The 20661-nt window shown below is 41.4% G+C and overlaps 1 protein-coding gene across 20 annotated transcripts in view; it reads right to left on the reverse strand.

The window, feature by feature from the left end:
- The window catches only part of ptprfb (protein tyrosine phosphatase receptor type Fb), a 228741-nt gene that overhangs the window by 130670 nt on the left and 77410 nt on the right, over positions 1-20661 (reverse strand). For all 20 annotated transcript variants that reach the window (XM_074689216.1, XM_074689230.1, XM_074689234.1 and 17 more), the window contains exons 2-3: positions 17385-17559; positions 2144-2289 (exon numbers count right to left, since the gene is read on the reverse strand). In XM_074689216.1, the coding sequence (XP_074545317.1) occupies positions 2144-2289; positions 17385-17484 (246 nt within the window). In that variant the 5' untranslated portion in view covers positions 17485-17559. The remainder of the gene's footprint in view (positions 1-2143; positions 2290-17384; positions 17560-20661) is intronic.

Raw genomic sequence — 20661 nt, forward strand, 5'->3', positions numbered from 1 at the left:
CTAGTTAGACTTGGATATTTCTGTTACTTTTCATTTCTAATCAGAGAGGATGAAATTATCACACTGCAGCTTCACCAGTTTGCTTCAAGTGATTCCAAGCTTTTCCAAAAGCACTATTTTGGACACACAAAGGAATAGTTTACACAACAAATATCGTCACCCTATATATACCATAGTCAATGAGTTTTTGGCCTAATTCATCTCTTGAAAATGCTGGCCCTAAGTCAAAAATTTGGATATTTGGGATAAAATGCATGGCTTGGGCAATTTAACAAGCTTTCGTGATGGCCGCTGCTCCAAGAAGAAATAGAAACTTAAGTGCAGAAGAAGCTGTAAACATGATTCTTAAATCAGTTTCTACTGGTGAGTGTTAGGTTCACTTTCATAAAGGCTGTGGTATAATGTGTGGTAGTTTAGTCTAAATTAACAAGTTATAGTTTAACTACAAATTTAGATACTTCTAGCTAGCTACCTATTCCTGGCTAGCTTACTTATTTCTGTAACCAAACATAAATGAGCACAAGGCAATAATACCCCTCAAAGTTTTCAACACTTCTACAGTTTTTTATGTGGAATAATGTAGCCAACTAAGAAGAATTAGTTGCTGCAACAATATACTTCAACCTTTAACAACATTCAGTAACTAGTGCTGAAAATTCACAAAGAGTTTGGTCTGAGACCTTCTGACTCAATCTACCCCTGAGGACAAAGAAGAGAAGGGTCATATTAAGGGCCCAAGTGTTCACTGAACAGAAGAGTCTTCAGACATCTCTTAAAGTAGAAAGGGACTCTGCAGATTGTAAAGAGTTTGGTAATTCATTCCACCATTTTGGCACAACAGAGGAGAAGAGCATGGCTAGCGATTTGGAGCCGCGCTGGGCTGGGAGCACCAGGCGTCTTTCACAAGCAGAGTAGTGGGCGAGAAGGAGTGCAGACCTGGATAAGGGACCCCAGGTAGGAAGGAGCTTTTCTTGTCAATGTTTTGTAAACCAGGAGAAGAGCTTTGAATTTGATTAGACTGCTACTGGAAGCCAGTGAAGAGAGATTAACAGCAGGGTGACGTGCTGTGCAGTTTTAAATCAAATAAATGTTTTAGCTTTTGTCCAATTTAGGTTGGCGTTATTTACGTTTTGAGTTTGCTTTATATGGAATTAAAGGACAGTTAATGGTCAGGTTTCAAAAAGTTGTCAAAACTGGATGTTGGAAATGGGTTTGAGTGCAATAAAAACCAAAGCAAAGACGATCTGGAGAAGTGAGGAAAGGGACTGCATCCTGACCAATCCTGACACTTGTTTAATCTAACTCGGGGTAATTTCAGTTTTCAGTTTGCACTATGGGATAAAAAGACAGGTTTAAAGTTGCCTAAGTAACTTTATTCTTTAATGTTACATGACTGATGCACAATTTTCTCTATATGTCAACAATCATCCACTGTGAAGGCCTTTTTGATTGACATGATTAACAAACAGCATATGCTCCGTATTTGTTTAGGTTTATTGTTTTCCCAAAAACTTGAAAAAATGGCTCAGGCCATCGTTTTAATAATGTGACAATATGTTTCCTTGATTTCTCTATATATAACAACATGACATTGTGCTGAGGAACAGCATGAGCCAAAGCAAAGATTATACCAAAGTGGAGCACTACTACTTCTACAACTACTTCTTGTTACAAACTCTGGTCAGAAACAGTGTGAGTTCCCACCTAGGGCCTTTCTTCTGTTCATATTGGTTCAAAAGAGGAGGGGAAATACATCAAGTGATACATCAAGAGGATGTATGGCCAGAGATGGTGGAGCAGAGGAGCAGGAGGGGAAGGATGAGGGTGTAAAAAGACTGAAAGAGATGAAGAGGACTATATAAATCAAGATGGAGGGAGATTAAAGAGAAGGGAAGCCTGTCTGGTCTCGCTCAGAGAGGAGAAGAGTTGGTGTGATGCTCAATAACAGGGCGATTGATTGTGTGTGTGTGTGTGTGTGAGTGTGTGCGGATGTGTCTGCGTTAATGAGAGAGGTCTACAGAAGCAGTCAAAAAGCCCACGCCTCTAATGTTTGTGTCACGTGCCTTGCGTTCGTGCCTGCTTGTATTTGTGTGGGTGTGTATAAGAGCCTTTCCAGATCTGAAAGTCACGCATGAGTGCTCACCTCAAAGCGCTGCGAGCTGACTTTCTTGCCTTTCTTCATCCAGGTGATTCTTGGCTTTGGCTCCCCGGTGGCCTGGCACACAAATGACGCAACTCCACCTGAGATGCCCGTCTGATCCTCCGGGGATTTGACGAAACTTGGCAAGCCTGAGAGAGACGGGAGAGAAGAGAGGAGAGGAGGGGGATGGAGAGTGATAAAAAGAGGGAGGGGAAGGAGTCAAGGATGGGCACAGAGGGAGAGGAGAGCAGGAAGGGAGGGGGAGAGGTGAAGGTGATGTTAGTTCGATCTGTCAGTCATGTAAAGCTTGGTTATATATGGGTATCGCTTTCTCCCCGCAAAGGAAACAAGAAGGAAAAAACACAGCGGCATTGTTGCTGCGAACACCTGCAGCTCTGACACAGAAGAAATATCGTGGCTTTGTGAGCCTGCCTGTCAACATATCATGTTAAATTTTTCACCCCTGCTTTGACACACTGCTTGAAACAGTGCACCAAATGCAGCTGCAGTTCTATCTACTGAACAGGGCTGCCACAATGATATAAGTTTTAACACTGATACAACACCTGTACAACTAAAATCAGACTCTAAATCTACCTGGACTGTAGAGAAGAAATAATGAGGGGCAGTGATTCAGCTAAGGGGTTACAGAAAGTCAAAAGAAGCTATAGCATACAAGGCTGAGTGTTTCTGTAACATGTTTACAGACCGCAAATGCATGTTTCAGTGTTTATTTCTACACTGTGTGTTTCAACAACTGACTAAAGAACAATGGAGGAGCAGAGGAAGGCGTACCACAGATGGACTGAAGAGGAGGTGCAGGCCCTGCTCTCGGTTTCAGCCAAGGACAGATATGTGCAGAGGCTACAGTCCTTAGATCACAGCCTGTTGCTTGTCATTACCAGGGGTGAGTATTAGCAAGAATCACACGATACAATAATATCACAATACCACATTATTGTGATATATTGAGATATTCTATATACTTAACTTTTTGATTGAAAACAAATTTTCTATTTTATTGCGTTTGAAATAAAGAAAGCCAGATGCAGCGTTTCATAATTACTTGAAAACATAACGTTTGTCAAGTTTGTCACTTAAACGACTGTGACATTAAACTAATGTTGCACAAAAATTATTGAAAGACATGGTCAGTTGGTGAAACTGATAAATATCACTTGGTTTAACCAATGTCACTCATAAAAAACCTAATATAGCACAAAAACATGACTATGATAATTATTTTATCAGACTACTACACTGTAAAAATTAAACTCCAAATGACTTTAAACTGACTGACCCAAGAACAGAGAGAAGATGTTCATGTTTATGGCATCAAAATCCACGTGATCAAGTTTAGGAATAAAATATTTTGAGTATAGTTTGAGATTAAATTTATGTTTATGGGCAACAACAGCGGAGCAGCTCTTCAGCGCCATCTACTGTAGTGGAGTTGCGAAAGATGTACTGTTACCTCTTGTCATTATCCACTCATCTCTATTCAAATCAAAGCTAAATCAGCCAAAAGCAAACCATTTAACTAAGTTCAGACCACAAAGAGTAGTTTATTTATTTATTTATTTTACTATTAATGATCTGCAAACAGTGTTGGCTTTGAAAAAAAAAATTCCTAACAGGGACCATCAAACTTTTAAATATCTTTGGAAGTCAAGTGTGAAAAACATCAAAAAATCTACTCCAAATTTTCCCTTTTGTTATTTTCTTTCGAATATTATAAGATGTCGATCAAGAGGCAGTGATATGAAGTGTGGACTTATCAGGGTCAGACTAAAAAAGTGAGGAAGGTGAAGAGGCCACTCACACCTGACAGGCCAAAGTTACAAGTCTTTGTTTTGTTAAGTTCCAACAAATTTGTCGCCTTAGAAATCAAAGAAAAAATTCAAAGGCTCTCTCTTTTTAACAGTTCAAAGTAAAACAAATTGACTTCTAGATGAAAGCCTGATGCTGAAACACGTAGAAGCATATTTTTAGGATAAACACGGATATTTCTTTCACACAAAGGCATTTTAACTGCTCCAAAAAGAAAACCTTTTCAATATCGACTCACGCTAACACCTTTTTTGAGTCCAGGAAGCGCTCCTTCTTCCACATTTGGCTCTTTTTTTGTGTTTTTTAGGACTATTTTTTAAACCACAGAGTTCATTCACCATGAAACTATCAGTTACCTCACCCCATACACAGAAAGAACAGCTCTCTAAGGAAGAAGCCCAGTTTTGAATCTGACATCTGGTTCTTTGGCGCTCATCATGACTCCATACTCTGTTTCTACTCCACCGCCAAACCCATCAATAGAGGCATTAAACCGCTCCAAATACAATCTTGAAAGTAGAAAATAACACTCAATTTCTCTGATTCACTCTCCTTTCACTCCCTGTTCAACGAAAAACACATGCATTCTTACTCTTTTACAAAACAAATCTGCAAAAATTGCAACGAAGAGCAAGATGCTGGTAAATTATGTAACTCAGGAGAAGCTTGAATTCTAACTGGAGGTTGTTTTGATTCATTTTCCAGCAGCTGTTTTGGCTCGTGATGTATTAAAACTAACCGGCGCGAGCTGAAGTCCAAACAATGCTCCCACTATGAGGAGTAACCCCTTCGTGACATTTTCAATAGCGTGTGTTTACAGCAACACGGCGGGCTGCCTTGGAGAACACCTTTAAAAGTGCGTCTACTGTTTGCCTTCAGGGTGTTTTTACCAAGCACCACACCCAACAGCATTATGAGCAGGACAATAGTGTGTTTGTTTCAGTGACAGCTCGTCTAAGATGACACGATGCTGCAGAGAGCGCTCCTCAGCTCTGCGCTGTAGCCGCCATGCTAAGTGCTTTATTCGCCGCTTCAGACGTGAATAATAAGAGTCTGGCTTCAACAACACAACACAATGTCCTTATTAACAGCTCAGCCAGCTCGTGTTTCATCTCCAGAGTCATTAAGAAGGGAGGTGGGGAACACCTAAACCACAGTGGTGACGAGCGGACCGCCCCGTGGAGACACACACAAAGGGGTGAATCATTATGCTGTGTACACAGAGGAGACGCCAGCTTTCCCTCGCCGAGCACACGCTGGGGAAAATCCAGCTATGGCTGCCACCATTCTTTAGGTTTTTTATGTCATCTAATATAACATCACTGGGGGAAGGTGGAGCAGGAAGGGGGGGTCAGTGTCCTGTTAGCATAGCATTGTACCTCTCCTTGATACAGATAAGGCCTTCAGTAAGTACTTTCTCCAGGTCTACCTGTTTTATCACCAACCTCTGCCCTCAGCTGGCGAGCGAAACAGAGAGACAGAGAGTTGGTGTTGTCTGTCCTTGCTCGAGGACATCTCTGCGGAGGAGCTTTCTTCAAGCAGTATACAATAAAAAAGATACTGCAAGCGTGCAGGCGCTGAACAGTGTGCATACATAACACTTTGATGTGAGGCGGTTATACATATTAAAAAGCAACTGGTTGAAAGAGTGGGAGCTACCTGCAGAGGAATAAGATGTAATGTGGCTTATGCTGCAAGGCGGAGTGAAATACTACTCAGATTGAGTTTATGTTTTCTCACCAAATGACAGAAAGGATGAATAATAAACTGACAACTTTGAGTGCGATGTGATTTTAAGCTGACTATAAAGATAATGGCACTTGTAACCACTGATGTGCAGAATACCTTCAACTGCTTGATATAAAAACACACTAAAAGATGCCGTCACTTAATGACTTTCGAATAAACGCAGGGGTCCAGCTGATCTGAATTACGCCCGAAATGATCCGTTTTATAACCTGTTTTTCTTTGCAGTTACTCACTGTCAAATCACTGCCAAATTAGCAGAAGAGATTAAAGCTAACATCTTTGTCCTCTGGTTAAAAAGCAATTATACCAAACCTAACAACGACAAACAAAAACACATTCCAGTCCGCAGCATTTTACATAACGCTGACAGGCTGGAGTGTGCTCTAGTGCTCTGTAGTGTGGGAGTAGCCACTTATATGTACCTGGTGATACACAGTAATCCAACACTTCCATCCATCCACCTGTGACCTGCGACCCTTTCGTAGTGCCTAAACCCACCTGACATTTGGATGATATTTTCATCCTGCATCTCTGAGAGAGGCGAGGTCTGGATCTTTTTCTATAGCATGGGAATGTGACACATGCAGGCGTCCGCAGCAGCAGGGGAGCTGTGCTAATGATTCAGACCTGATAAGCTCTAAAGAGTGTGTGCCTAAGCATGCATCCGTGCGTGCATGGCTGCTGAGCTGGAATCCTCAGGACCTGATTATCGCCATTCTGACTTCCAAGGGTTCCTGCAAACATCTGTCCATGGCGGTTTGAAGCTTTCCACGTTGTTGCTAAGATGGAGGATCAGGCAGCATTAAAGAGTCTTCGGCACATGCCTCAAATTAATGGGTGTAAGCTTGTGTGGTGCCACAAACATTTTAAAGTGCTGTATCTAAGAAATCACACGGACTTTTAGGGATAAGAAAAGGAAAAACTGTCCCTCGATTAGTTTTTTCCTGCATTAATCTTCTTAAAAAAGATTCCCCCTGAATTTTGTGGGTTAACCTATGACTGAGAGGAAAAACTCTGGCAAAATCAGAGCAGTCCATCCCTAATCCTGATCGCACCGGGAATTCAATCACACAATCTGGACCGGGTTGATAGCCGTCCTCCTGCTCTCTGACAGCATTTATTTTAGGAGTGAAACTCTGCAGAGTTCCTCCATCACTGCGAGCACCACTGGCGAGTGAGCATATCAAACCGTTTCCATTTGTCACTTCTTTCTTAGGGAGACAAAATCCAGGCTCGACCCTTTTTTCTTTGCCTGTGTCCCATTTTCCTGGCTGTCAGGCTCTTGTCACATGAAAACAATGGCAGGGACCAAGTGGAAAACACATAAGCCTACCTATGCAAATCCTTCACTCAGCGGTGAGTGCAAGCTTTGAGCTGCAACCTCTCCAAGCTTTGATACATCACGCTGAGAAGCCCTATCTCCACACACACGACTGTGCAAGGTGACAGAATTTCAACCGCAAATTCACCTCAATGCAGCAGTTTAACCACACAAACCAAGTTTCTGCACAGCTCTTAAAGCTTTATCAATACTTTCATTCTTAAATTGGTTTATAAATATTAGAGCAGGTAAAGAAATGTAGATTACAAGTCCATCATCGTGCTTTGACTTTAATTACTAAATGCAAAACAGCGTTGTGCTGCTCGTGGAGGAAAACAAACATGTTTGTTGAGCAAAAAGGCTTGTGTGTTACATTTAACGAACCGGATACACAAGTTATTCAAAACCAAGCCCTCTCTGTTTTCTTCTCCTTTTCATCGGACTAATAAGGTGTTTCTGGTATGCTACCACACTTACCTGATTATCATAACAATAAGAAATCACAGGGTTATTAGAAAACACCATCCAAACCCCTTTAATGCCTCGTGTTTACATGCTTTTACAAAGTGCCTGCTTAATGGGTAAGGAGCGAACCAGGTGCGTGAACCAGGTGTATTCGCGCTGTTCATGCTGTGTTGGTTTGATGTGTATATTTTGGGGCAGGTCATTGACAAATCTGCATAGATTTCCAGTTTGAAGAGCACTGAGGGAGCCTTGTGGCTGCTGATTGCTCCGTGTGGGGGGGGGATTAAACAGCTCCTCTCAGTTAGCATAATGCCCGCAGCAGTATTTGTTTGGTCTGAGGTCATTAGACAGATGAAAGGCATGTGGGGGGTTCCCGAGCTTCAGTCATGTTGCAGGTGTTCATGAAATAGATCTCAAAGTGTTGGGACAGGTGATGAGGGAAACCTGTTGGTGTGCGTTAAACGACTTTCAAAAGGATCCAACGGATAAACAAATTAAACGGTCACATTGAAGCTTTTTTCTACTCCTATGAAGATTTGATTTTTTGAACCACTCAACCAGAGCTGCTGTGCTGTTTTATTTTGAGTATTCACCTCGAATTTTCTCTCCTCATTTGAAGCTTTAGAGCAGAGCTTGTAATGAATGCAGACCCAGGAGGCAGAGTCGTGTAAATGGCACTTGTGTGGCTAACAATTAGCGTATTCCCAGGTCTGCCAGAGTGCCCAACGAGAGCTACTCTCTGGTGTAGAGTATCAGGGATCGATACGCACGCGGCAGAGAGAAAACCATTAATTCTTATTAATAATGGATTAGCAAGTTATCATTTTCATGAGGCAACACTTAGTGGAAATTTGTCTGATGGCATCAGCTCTGGTTGTTTTAATGGAACACTTCCATTAAGGCCTTTTCGGGCCATTAGCAGGCAACTTGTTTGCAATTAATTCCATATAAAGCTGCCTCCCCTGCAAGTTATTTACCCCGATAAAGTCAACGGCACTCCAGGCTGTTTGTTTAAACCAATAAACATAATGTTTGCTATCTGCACTTCACTTTTACAGCTGAGCACACTCAAGCATTGTGGTATTTAATATCTCCAAATGACACGTGTACGTCGCACGTGGTAATTTTCATGTGAAAGGAGTCAAGAAATGAATTATATGAATCAGTTTCTCATTATCGTCTCCCCGTGGTTGATGCATTTGAGGTCAGCATAATTTATTACCGTCAGATCTGCCAAATTGAGTTCATTGTCTTAAGAGACGTAGCTGTCATTGTGCAATGCAGCCTTGCAGCTCTTCTTGTTTCTGCTGTAGGGTGAATGTGACAGAAAGGAAACTCAGGTTAAACTGAGGTGAAAAGGCCTGAAGGTTTTCCAACACAAAGCTGCAGTGTTAAATTTTGTCACCTGGCGTTTAAAACACTCAGATTTCAACTCCATACAGACAAAGTTTGCTTATTTCTCCACATGTTTGAACAGGTTCCTGCTGGATGGTCTGGTTTGGTTACACATTACACTCCTTTATATTGACAGTCAGCTCGCACTGCATTCCCCCTCCTGATAAAACACAAACTTTCTTTTCTCTTTGAGAGCGATGCTGAAGTGGCTGAAGATTGATGGAGCTTTACAAGCTTTATCAGAACTTCAGTGAAATCACAAAAGCCATGTGATTCATCATCACTGAGATACTGTACTTATGACAGAATGTCCAAACGTATAGAAGAGAAATCGAGACTAAAGTACATCAAACTTTCAATACCCTCGCGGATCACGACCAGCGGCTTTCACTCAGGCCTTCTAGCCCTCTGTGAATTATTCAGGAAGGCAGAAAAGAACAAGAAGTCTAAGTGCAATTACCCTTCACTCCTCTCTTTCCAGTGTGAGCAACATTAATGTAATGGCTTTCATCTTCTCAAGCCGATTATGAACAAGGGAAGCCATCTCTCAGAGGCTTCTTTCTCTGCCTCTCCTCGTCTGTCAGTCAATATGTGGCATTTCAAAAAGACAAAAGAAACAATCTGTGCTTTGGTGACCAATGCCTAGAGTGGTCATTTAAAAGCGACTGTTTGAAAAACATGTGAAGATAAACGCCTCATTGTGTCCCTGCTATCACAGCATCATGAGGCTGAGGTTTTATATTACCTGTGGTATTTAAACTGGCGCCCAACCTCAGTCTTGTCAGGGATGACTCACTGCTTGTGGGTTTTTTTTCAACACACCTGATTCCTTGAGGGAAAGTTTGAACAGACAGAAGATAAAGGCTGTGTACTGTGATTTCTTTGTTATCCTCATGAAGACAAAGTGCCTTTGTTGCCCTCTGAAATCATACTGTTTGATATCATTATGAAATTGGAGCATACCATACGCTGCCACAGACTCATTATGCAATTATCTGGGAACAACAGATGTATCTTCCACCACGCCGTGTGGACAACCCTCATCGATAATCATTCTGTCTCTTTATTAAGTGTGTGGCCCTAACCTCCAAGAGAAGCCGACTGAGCTGCGCAGCTCATCTGCATAACCCGGAGGCTACATCACCTCCAATGTTCATTTGGTTGGCTTGATGAAATGTTCTCATTTGTGCTGTCATGAAACTAAGTGTTTTTCCATTCTGGAGCTCTGAAGGACGAATGACTGCTGCATTTAAAGGCGCGTGTGGGCGGCACACACGGTGTCAACCTGGGGACACTTGCATGCAAAAACCAAGAAGGATTTGAATGCAGCTTGAATATGTAATACAGTGTATAGCGCGCCACCTTTGTAATGGAAATCCAAAGAGCTGTGTAAAGTTGCTGTGGGAGTATGAGAGGAGATTTGGGCAACTGATAGAGAGCTTTGTTAATGCTGCTGGGTAAAGTCCAATGGTCACCTTGGCTCAGACCCTGGCATTAATAGACCAGTGTGGGGAAAATGTTAAGTGTGCTAAGTGATCCCAGGAGGGGGCGTGTCGTAGCTCGGTGGCTCAGATGGCTCCTAGCTTCTTCAGAGATCCCATTTTGGGGTTAGCTCACCATCCATCACCGTGCACCCCCTTATGACCTAACTAAACTCATTAATTTGCCTCCCCTAGATTAGCCCTCCCTCAGAGACCACAAAGAGCCCCCGCCATTGTTCTCATCGTCTCACCCACACGGCCCGGAGGTCTTAAGTAATTCAACTCTCCCCTAGCTAAAATTGAGGGAGAAATTAAATCATGATACCGTAGGGACGTGGAGCAACAAAGAAACTCTGCCTGTACATGTGCCAACGGGCTCTTTGTTGCTTCCCTCATGATTTAGCTTCTTTGAAAAGCTAAGGTGACCATTTACCCATGAAATAGTTCCCACTTGAGATCCAGACTCGCTTTATGCCGCTCCATGTCCACAGGCTGTTTGGATTGAGCTAAATGCCTTTAAATACACCTCAGAGGATGCTCCAAAAGTAAACAATAGATGTGTGTGCGTAGCAATGCGCCTGTAGGTAATTCAATTTTGTCCCTGCTGTCGTGAATTCCTCCAGTCTGATCAATTTATTATTACAAGGATTGGATATAACAGATACAAGAGCATCCTTAGATTTCTTGCTGGAATAAACAAGTGATGACTCATTTTTCAGGATCTTTTGGGTTGTGAGTGTAACAAAAATGGCTCAAAAAACAACACTTTAAGGGAACTATGTGTCATCATAAAAATGTGCACGCATCTTGACCGCAGAAGCAGCATTTAGTTAGCTCCATTCATTCAGATGAGTTAGTGTTTTTTAAACACCAAATTCAACCTGTTATCAGCACAAAAATGTACGGTTGTTCTGTGTTCAGTTTTAAGAAACGATACTACAATAGAGGCAATGTCTATCAGGTTTTGACTGCACAGAACAACCTGTGTTTTGGAGTTAATAGCGACCATGCTAACTGGTGACTCTCAGCCGACAGCATCAGTGATTATCAGCCAAGAGTCACCAGTTAACAGGGTCACACTTTACACTGAAACACCAGCGATGTCTGCGGGTAAATAATTAACTCTGGATGTAGTTTTCTGGTTCTTTTATTACGAACCGGGTCTCAGACTCAGCAGTCTGTGTGCTCTTTTGGTTCAGAAGGGTTTCCAATCTGTTGACACATGTTTACGTTCTGGTATGTCACAGTCTGGGAAGTACCCATGAGTGACAGTTGTGTGGTTAATTTCATCTCTGGTTACACACTGGATTTCTTTACTAAAAATGTATGTCCAACAAATACCTGACCACTTGCTGATCTCTTCTGTCCACTCACTGATATTTCACAAACCTGGGAGCCGTTTACCATCCGACTAAGTGTTAATATTTAGTTTAAAATGCTTTTTTTCGGTGGTGAACTCCTCTGCATCCGTTGACAAACCATTATACTCTGCAGTGCTTCTGCATCCAAGTTGTGGATAAACAAATAATCACTCTATAGCAGCCAACCTTTTTTGCGCCACAGAAGCGTTTAATGTCAGACAATATTTTAAAGGGCCAGCTTCTTCTAGCTCTTTTACCCTGCCTGAAGAAACTTTCCAAAGATGTTTGTTTTTTGTCCATTTTGCTAGCTTGGGGGTTTGGCGTCAAGATTGAGTCATAGACGTGTATGACGGAGAGAATCTGGCCATTTTTCAAAATAAAACATTGTTCAGAATCAGATAATAATTCAAACTAAAATAATGTAAGTTGAGTATTTTTTATGCCTGGTACCAATTGACCCACGGACCAGTGCCCGTCCGCAGCCCAGGGGTTGGGGACCACTGCTCTATAGGGAATCGAGGTGCCTCTCGTCAATCAAGTCACCAGACTAAAACATCTTTCTCCATCTGCCCTTTTCTGTAGGACACTAGCCGCTCTTGTTGTCCTGTAGCACTGCTGATTCCAGGACACAGCACAGACTTTGGGTGACTGCCTCTGGCCCTGCTATAGAGCTCCCTAATTAAACTATTAATCTCACACCATTAACCTCCGACGACCCTTTCCTCCCTCCTTTCTGACATTGCTGCACTCGCTTATGAAAACAACGTCCCATCAAAATCTCTAGATTACATCCCTCCATCACTGATATTTCTCCCACTTTTCCTCCACGGCACATTTTCCATGCAGTATTTCTCCACCTGCTTCTCTCTGTCTGTGTCTCAGTGCGCCTCTCTGTATGATGTGTGTGGACCACAGCTGTGTGCTAACTGCATTACTCTCAGAGTGGCTCTCCAAGGTGGATATGGTTACTTTTAATTAAAAAAGAATCAATTTCCATCTCTGTCAGATTTTGAACTGGGTGACCATATGGACACTTAAAAATACAATCTAATTTCTAGCCGCCCCCTGCCCCCCTTCGCCTGGACATCCCTCTCCAAACCACTTTGGCACGTCCATCACATCAGCCGAGTGAAGGAGTAAAAAATTGGCAAATCAATTCACAGAGCTTGTCTTATTGTTTCTTTTTCTTCAAACAGGCAAACTAAGGGGTCATTTCTGTCCAAAACAAAAGCTGTGCATGTACTAAACAAAGTGGCCTCATGGGAAACCACTCAGTGGACAAGTCATGGCACCATAAACAACACAATGGTTGAGAAATTTTCTAAAGAACAATTAATCTATTGATGTCACACTGGGTTGTGGACCACTAAAAGGTTGCGACATGAGAAGTCACTTTAACTTATTAAGCTAATTAAAGTGCCATTGTAATCCAGCTGCCACTGGGAGTAAAGAGACCAGACCTCCACCGCGGTGTTGCTGCACTTCGCTGGAAACACAACCCAAGATTATAACATGGTATCCACAGGAGGAGACACATACATCAAAAGCTTATTAAAGCCAATGAAATAAGTCACAATGACAGCACTACAAAAAGATAACCATTACATTTAAGTGCTGGGTCTGTGCGACTTTGAGGCTGACCTTGTGGGCCCCTGGTCTATTGTGTACCAGGAGGCTGTATGGGGAGCTGGTTGATTAGGCTGAGCCCCCGTGGGATCGATGGGACGTCTGCGATCAGCACTCAGAGTAATCACGCTGTATTGTGTGCCTCCTCAATGACACTATAAGATGGATGATGTCATGTGGCCATAACACTGATAGGGCTGCTGGAGGATTTCTTGTACTTATTTGTGATTCTATATCATGATGGATTGAAGCGTCTTGTGCATCACGCCAACAAAAAACAACGTGACAAAACAAATGAAGGCAGAAAAGAATAGCATGTATGTTTTTATTGACTAACTACGCTCACATGTTTACAACTTGTGGTCGCTCTGCCTGCTCTTCAAGGAGTACACAAGGACACCAGACTGAGCACATGTAATCAGAAACTTGCCAGGCACCCCGCCCATAATATCTGTCTGCTGTCTGCCCTGTAATACAGGAAATCCAAACCAGAACTATCAAGTTCACATAACAAATTACAGGCGCACAAGCCTACTATTAGCGGTAGGTGTTATTTTTGCACCCCAACTGTCTTATTTTAATTCTATGTCTGTTTGCTTTACAGTCTGTGTAATAGCAGGTTTTAGCCTTTTTCCATGTGTGCTTGCATTAAACTACAACCACAGGTCAACCTCCAACCAGAACCAACGCTACTTTTGTTTTATCTCTCCATAAACTCAAATTCCATCTCCCTCTGAATTCCTTATTCATGCATCAGAGCTGACTGTACCTGCAAAAAAATAAAAACTCTAGTGGCAGATTGACCACAGCAGAGCGTCTTTGTGCTTTAATTAAAATGTTTGGCTTCGTGTTTTCATCCCTAAATGATATAATTACCAAAATTAGAAGGGAATCTTGCTCACATGGAGACAGAGGAACATTGAGCACAAAGACAATAATTAGAAAATTAAGGATGCTGTGGGACATTATCTGCAAGAAAACACGAGCTGGCTGTTTTACATCTGTGTAACTTTTTTAACATCCTGCATATTTGATTAACACACACCTGAGCAGCTTCCTGCATGACTCAGACTGTTATCAGAAGAAGCGTGACTTAATAATCAAAACCTGGTTCAAAATCAAAGGCCAGACTGGACATCTGGGGACATCTGAATAATATTTTGGCAGCTTCAATCCTCCTGATATTGTCTGTTTTCTTTTTGATGGGCTCTTTGGAACACATACCGTAATTTCCAGACTATGCGGGCACCTGAATATCAGCCACACCAACTTAATTTGGAAAGAAAGAAAAAATGTACATATCTAGGCCGCATTTGACTATTAGCTGCACTTTGTTTACACCATTGCATTTTGTCCCCCAAAATATAATATAAGTAAAATAGACCTAGGCTAATATGAAACTCTAGGAGAAATGTGTGGGAAAACCATGTGTCTTGACTCTACCTCCTGACATATTTTTACAATCCCCACTAAAAACACTCAAGAACAGCAGCTGTCGATCATTGTAAAATATGACGTAAAACCTTGTTTTTAACCTGGTATAACTAATAAAAAAGAAACTTTTCAGAACAAAGAGGACTTAAATACATGGCAGCCAAATGATATCTTCTAATCACCACAACAATCAGTTGTGAGAAAAAATTCTACAAGGTGTATTAATTTTCTAGAGTTTGACAACAGCCCATCTGGAATGCTTGGGGAGATGGATTTTTTGACCTATACTGCAGCCAGCCACCAGGGGGAGCAGTTTTTGTGGCAACCACACTTCAAGAAAGATGACGTCTATGTTTTTTACAGTCTATGGTAAAAGCTATTCAGGAGGATGCATACCTTTAGCAGTCACAGTGTGGTCTTATCCTGGATCAGGATCCATTTCTACCTGTTCTCTCTGACCAAGTCCACAGGAGTGGTGTAGATTATCTTAGAATATTTTGTTGAGAATTTTCTAACCTGGGCGTTGGATTTCTGCTGCCGCAGCTTGTTCATTTTGGGTTAAGTTACATCACTTGTAACACTAAAGCTGGAGTTGTGCATATTTTTGTTTTTGCTCATTTATTTATTTAAATGTCAAGAAAAACTAGACTAATGGGTGATACTGGGTCTACAATAATTTTGTTGTTTTGATTAGGCATTTATGTATTTTGTACACTGCAAAAACAGAAATCGTGTCAAGTGTTTTTGTCATGTTTCAAGTCAAAATTGACCTGTCATACTTTAAATGAGCCATACTAAGTTGATCAGTCCAGAAAAATGCCTTGTTTTAAGTTGTTTAAAGACAAATAAGGTCTTAATTGCTTGTGAGACATAAAAAAATCTGCAGTTTCAAACGAAAAATTTGCTAGGAAATTTGTTTGAAAGTAGAAAAATATCGTATTACAAGTAACTTTTCTTTTGTTCCATTGGAAATTTTTTTTTTTACTTGTTACAGGCAATTTAAACCTCATTTTTTGTCTTTAAATAACTTGAAATAAGACATTTTTCTGGACTGGTCAGAGGAGTGTAGCTTATACTGAGTCTAAAAAGACATTTTCTTCTAAAAGTAAGACTTAAACGCTTGATAAAATTTAAGTTTTTTCTAGTGTAGGCTAAAGATTAACCCTAAATTATCAAAATGCTCAAACAACAATGTTGAAAATATTCATATTCATTTTAAACAAAGGTCCCCACATGAAAAGAAAATAGGTCTATGTCTTTTTCTGTAGATTTGAAATAAACTCCTAAGGGCTGTGTACGGGTGAGCTCTGGTGTGACTGTGCTCTGATCATTGTTGCTGAAAGAGTACCACCTAAAAAACGTCACATGGCGGACGAATAAAATCTATCAATCATCCGCAGAAAAAAGTAACGGTGAAAAAAAAGAAGCGGCTTTTAGTCCGGAAATCACGGTATTTATTGGTTTATTCACACTGTGACTTTTAAAATGCAAGCAACAAACAGCACAGGCCTTGTAGTTTCTATTTGCTTTGTTATTAAATAATTTCTTGACAGGAATTCAAACTCCAGTAAAAGCAAGTCTTCACATTCTGCTATTTCATAAGGAGATGCAATAGGGGGGACCAGCAGACCGAAACTTGCTGCAATAGTTTCAGAAAAGCAGCATGAATGGACTTGAGTCAAATACATGTCACTGTGTTTAACTCAGGGAATGGATTCAGTGCAGTGAGGCACATCTTGCTTAAGTAATTCTGTTCCAGTCAAGGTTTGATTTGGTCCGATCCCATTACAGCCAGAGCAGAGACAGTCTTCCCGGACCAAAAGAAAAACGACAGGAGGGAAAAACTTTTCTACAAGGTCAAGTTCACACTGACACTGTGCAGAGCTGTCGACACACCGCGAGAGACCGAGTTGATAACACAGGGCTGAGTGAGACAAGGCAAAGGGGACGAAAAACAAATCCTACTGGACCCCGTGTATTAGAGGACAGGGCAGTTGGCGTGGTCGGGTGGTGTTGGTGGTGGCGACGGGGGGATGAGTGTATGGGAGGGGTCTGGGTATAATTGAATTACAGTGACTGCATGACAGCACTATAGGTGAGGTCATGTGTTGAATTAATTCTGTCCCTGACCCCGTCTGTGGCAGGGCACAGCCTCTTGGCTGGCCCCGAGACCCAAAGTGCAGCAGCGGTGACACATCTTTCTGAGCTCCTTCTTCCAGCCGAAACCGTCATTCAGATTGACAGCCGGTCACGGAGGCCGATGGCACTTCAATCCTTGTGCTTATTTTTAGTATAAAAGGCAAAGCTCCCTACACTTTGGGTCATGCAATACAGGAGCTCCTTTCTGATGTTTGCTGCTCAACACAGGAGACAAAGGGACAGAATCCATATTGGATTTACAGAGACGCTCTGCACAGCATAAACGCTTATTTACTGCACGTTAGCTCCCATTCAATGAGCATGAATGAAACAGCAATAGATCTTTATTTTTCATCATTTTTCAAACACATGAGAGGCTAAATTTCTTCCTGTAAAGACTTCACATCAATAGATTATAAGAGTATGAGGATGGGGTTACTTACTGTCTGCTACAGAGGGGAACACCACGCAGCTGACGAGAAGCACGAACAGCAACGCCCCTCTGGGCAGGAGGGGCACTGCCAGGTGAGTATTAGGCACCATGTTCCAAGTTGGCACTGCTCCCTCCTCGGTCCCCTGCTAGACACGTCCCACTCTGACAGGATCAAAGACTAACACCTGGGAGAGCAAACACATGCAGAACAGGAGTAGCATTAGTATTCAAACTCACCGTGTATTTGCATAGATTTGAATGAGAATAATAATAACAACACAGTAAAGCAGAAATATCAAACACAAGCTGTGCGGCATAGGGTTTTTGTGTGTGAATCTTTGGTTACAATCAGCAAGGTAGGGCTGAGGCGATGTTATTCTCATGATTCGATTCAATTACGATTTTAGGGGGTGCTGATTCAATCCAACTTTAAGTGCAATTCTTCGATATTTATGATTTTTAGTTTGCTTCTTAAACACCAGACCAAGTGAAAAAATTAAATAATGATAATAATGTCTACAGACTATATAAGGAGGCATATTTTCCCATAAAATGCACATTGCATGACTCAGAGAGAAACATTTCACCCTCTGCTGGAGAAAAGTGCCCGGTATCTGGCAATCGGTATCGGTACCATTTTGCGGTACTTTTTTGTGTTCATGTGGTAAAAAATATCAATTTAATAAAATTTTATTAACAATTAAATCTGGTATTTCTTTAATTTAACAATTTTTTCCTTCAATGTATATTAAACTTGCAATGCTAGGTTAATGTCCAGCATGGACAATTGCCTACTCTTCCATTCCCTCACAGTCACAAGGATGGGTTTTGGTACCTAAACATGGTACCTTTTGTACCTGAGATGGTACCAGTTTATAAACAAAGACTGAAATGAAGAATTTGAATTTGAAATAAAAAAGATTTTCTGACAAGGAATCCCGATTTTGATATTGTCAAACAAAAAATGCAAAAAGGAGTTATTAATCAAATGTATTACAGTCCTGTGCAGTACTGATATTTCATCTCTTAATATTGATATTTTTGTCAAATAAAAATTCATATTACAACGAGTTGGAAGTGCAGTACATCTTCAGCACCTCCACTGCAGTAGATGTCACCAAAGAGCTACTCTGCTGTATGTTGTTCATAAATTGCTGAATAAATATAATCTCGGAAGTATATTCAAAATATTTGATTCTTAAACTTAATGATGTGATTTGATGCTGTAAATATCGACATTTTCTCTCTATTCTTGGTTCAGTTAGTTTAAAATCCTTTGAAGTTTAATTTTTACAGTGTAGTGGACTGATAAAATAATTACACCGACATTTATCAGTTTCACCAACTGACCACATCTTTCAACCAATAATTTCTTTGCAACATTAGTTTAATGTCACAGTAGTTTAAGTGACAAACTTGTAACACTTCATGTTTTTAAGTTAAGTGTATGTATGAAAAACTGCAACTGACTTTCTTTATTTCAAACAATAAAATAGAAAAGTTTTCAATCAAATAGTTTAATATATCGCAATATTGTGATATTATTGTATCGTGTTGTTCTTGCCAATGCTCATTTCTACATGGTAGGAAATAAAAAAGAACAAAGGCATAAGGCTGCTTTGCTCTCCCTTCTCCAGGGATCAGTAAAAAACCCAGAGGACCTCCTAAACAGAACTCCCTGAGGACCACCGCCCCCTTAACGATACCCATTAAGAAATTGGTACTGTGTGTTCCAGATGGGCTCAAATCACGCAAAGTGCCATGATCTCATAACATGACAACATGTATGCATACATAAACACTGAAAAAACAAAACACACCCCAAGGGGGTGACGTGGTTGGTCCGCAGAGCAGCAGCAGGTGTAGCACAAATTAACCATAATTAACCGAGCTGTAACACGGAGAACGCCCTCCTCCATCATCTGCAGGAGGAACAAAGCAGAGGCTGAACCACACAAGCTTTGGTTCTTTGACTTTTAAAAAAATTAGATTAAGCCTCGGAAATGACTAAAGCAGCTGATAAGATTCAGATCCATGACCTTATGTTTGTTATGGTCTGCAGACACAATTCTAATACCATTATCAAGAGTTTCTCTGTAGACCCATAAGCTGGGCTAACTGAATTTCTCATCCCTACACTCCATCTGTAGTGAGTAATCGTAACCCTGCAGATCAGACGACATCACAGTAAGGATAGATATCTCTGTGAATTTAAGCAGTATCTCCAGAGGACTTGAGAAAAAGCAGCTAAAATGAGAAAAGTTTGAAAAGTTTTAAAATAAGTCAGCTTTTGTCTTCAAGGGCCGCCTGACGACGCCTCTGTAAAAAGATTTTACAAGAGGCTTGTTGGAGCTGAATTGAAAATTTCTCAGCTCGTCTGTTCGGTCTCACAGAAGAGCGGCTGAGATATTCTGATTGCTGATATCTGTGAAGAAAGAAAAGAGACGCGCGCAATGAGGAATATCTCGAGGCTTCCTGGGTGGCCGGTCAGCTTCAGCCCATTCAGTTCAGCTGAATAAGTTAAAGTGTCAAGAAAACAATGCCTCCAGTATCCTGTAGAAAAAAACAACATTTCCATTCTTAAGCCTGTGGAGGTGTTCAGTGGCCCATTACTCATGTGGCTGCTTCAATGTGTGTGGAAACAGGGGAGAAATCCACACACTGGGCACTTCTTTGACCACCCTCCTTGAGAAACAAAACCAAGGGAAACACTGTGGGAACTTGGCGAGGCAAAACTTCAAGAGTTTCCTTTTTCCTTCGTCTGGCTTTGGCCTTTTCCGAGAAGTCACTTGGCAAGACAAAGGAGAAGACATGAAAATATGTAGGAGGGATTTCAGTGAGTCAGAGTTTTGGTGCTTCACCTGGGCTCGTTTGCAGACAGGTGTCATCAACAACTCGCTCCTCATCGCTGTTCGTCACTGACAGGAATGCGCCTCTGGGCTTTCATGACTACTAAGCCAACTTCCTATGAAACACACCTTGAGTCTCAGGAATTTCCAAACACAACATCTTTCATCAGAGAAAGTTGAAGCTGTTATCGTACCAAGCTGTATCACGCTCCTCCCTGCACGTACAGTTTCAAGATATGTCTTGACGAGTGGCTTAAATTATTAAAAAGCTTTTGCAAAATACTGTTTCCTCTAGTGATTTCACCTTCAGCGGTAATGAGAGAGCAGCTCATTGTTGACGTGCTAGCTGCAGCTGTCTGAAGAAGAGAAAGATACACAAATAATGCTGCTGGAGGTGCCAGAGACCTGGATCACTTCCCCGCTCTGTAACCAGAATGA

This window comes from Halichoeres trimaculatus, unplaced genomic scaffold, assembly GCF_033239565.1.
Source record: "Halichoeres trimaculatus isolate MK-OKI-2021-1 unplaced genomic scaffold, fHalTri1.1 fHalTri1_scaffold_15, whole genome shotgun sequence".
NCBI classification, from domain to species: domain Eukaryota; kingdom Metazoa; phylum Chordata; class Actinopteri; order Labriformes; family Labridae; genus Halichoeres; species Halichoeres trimaculatus.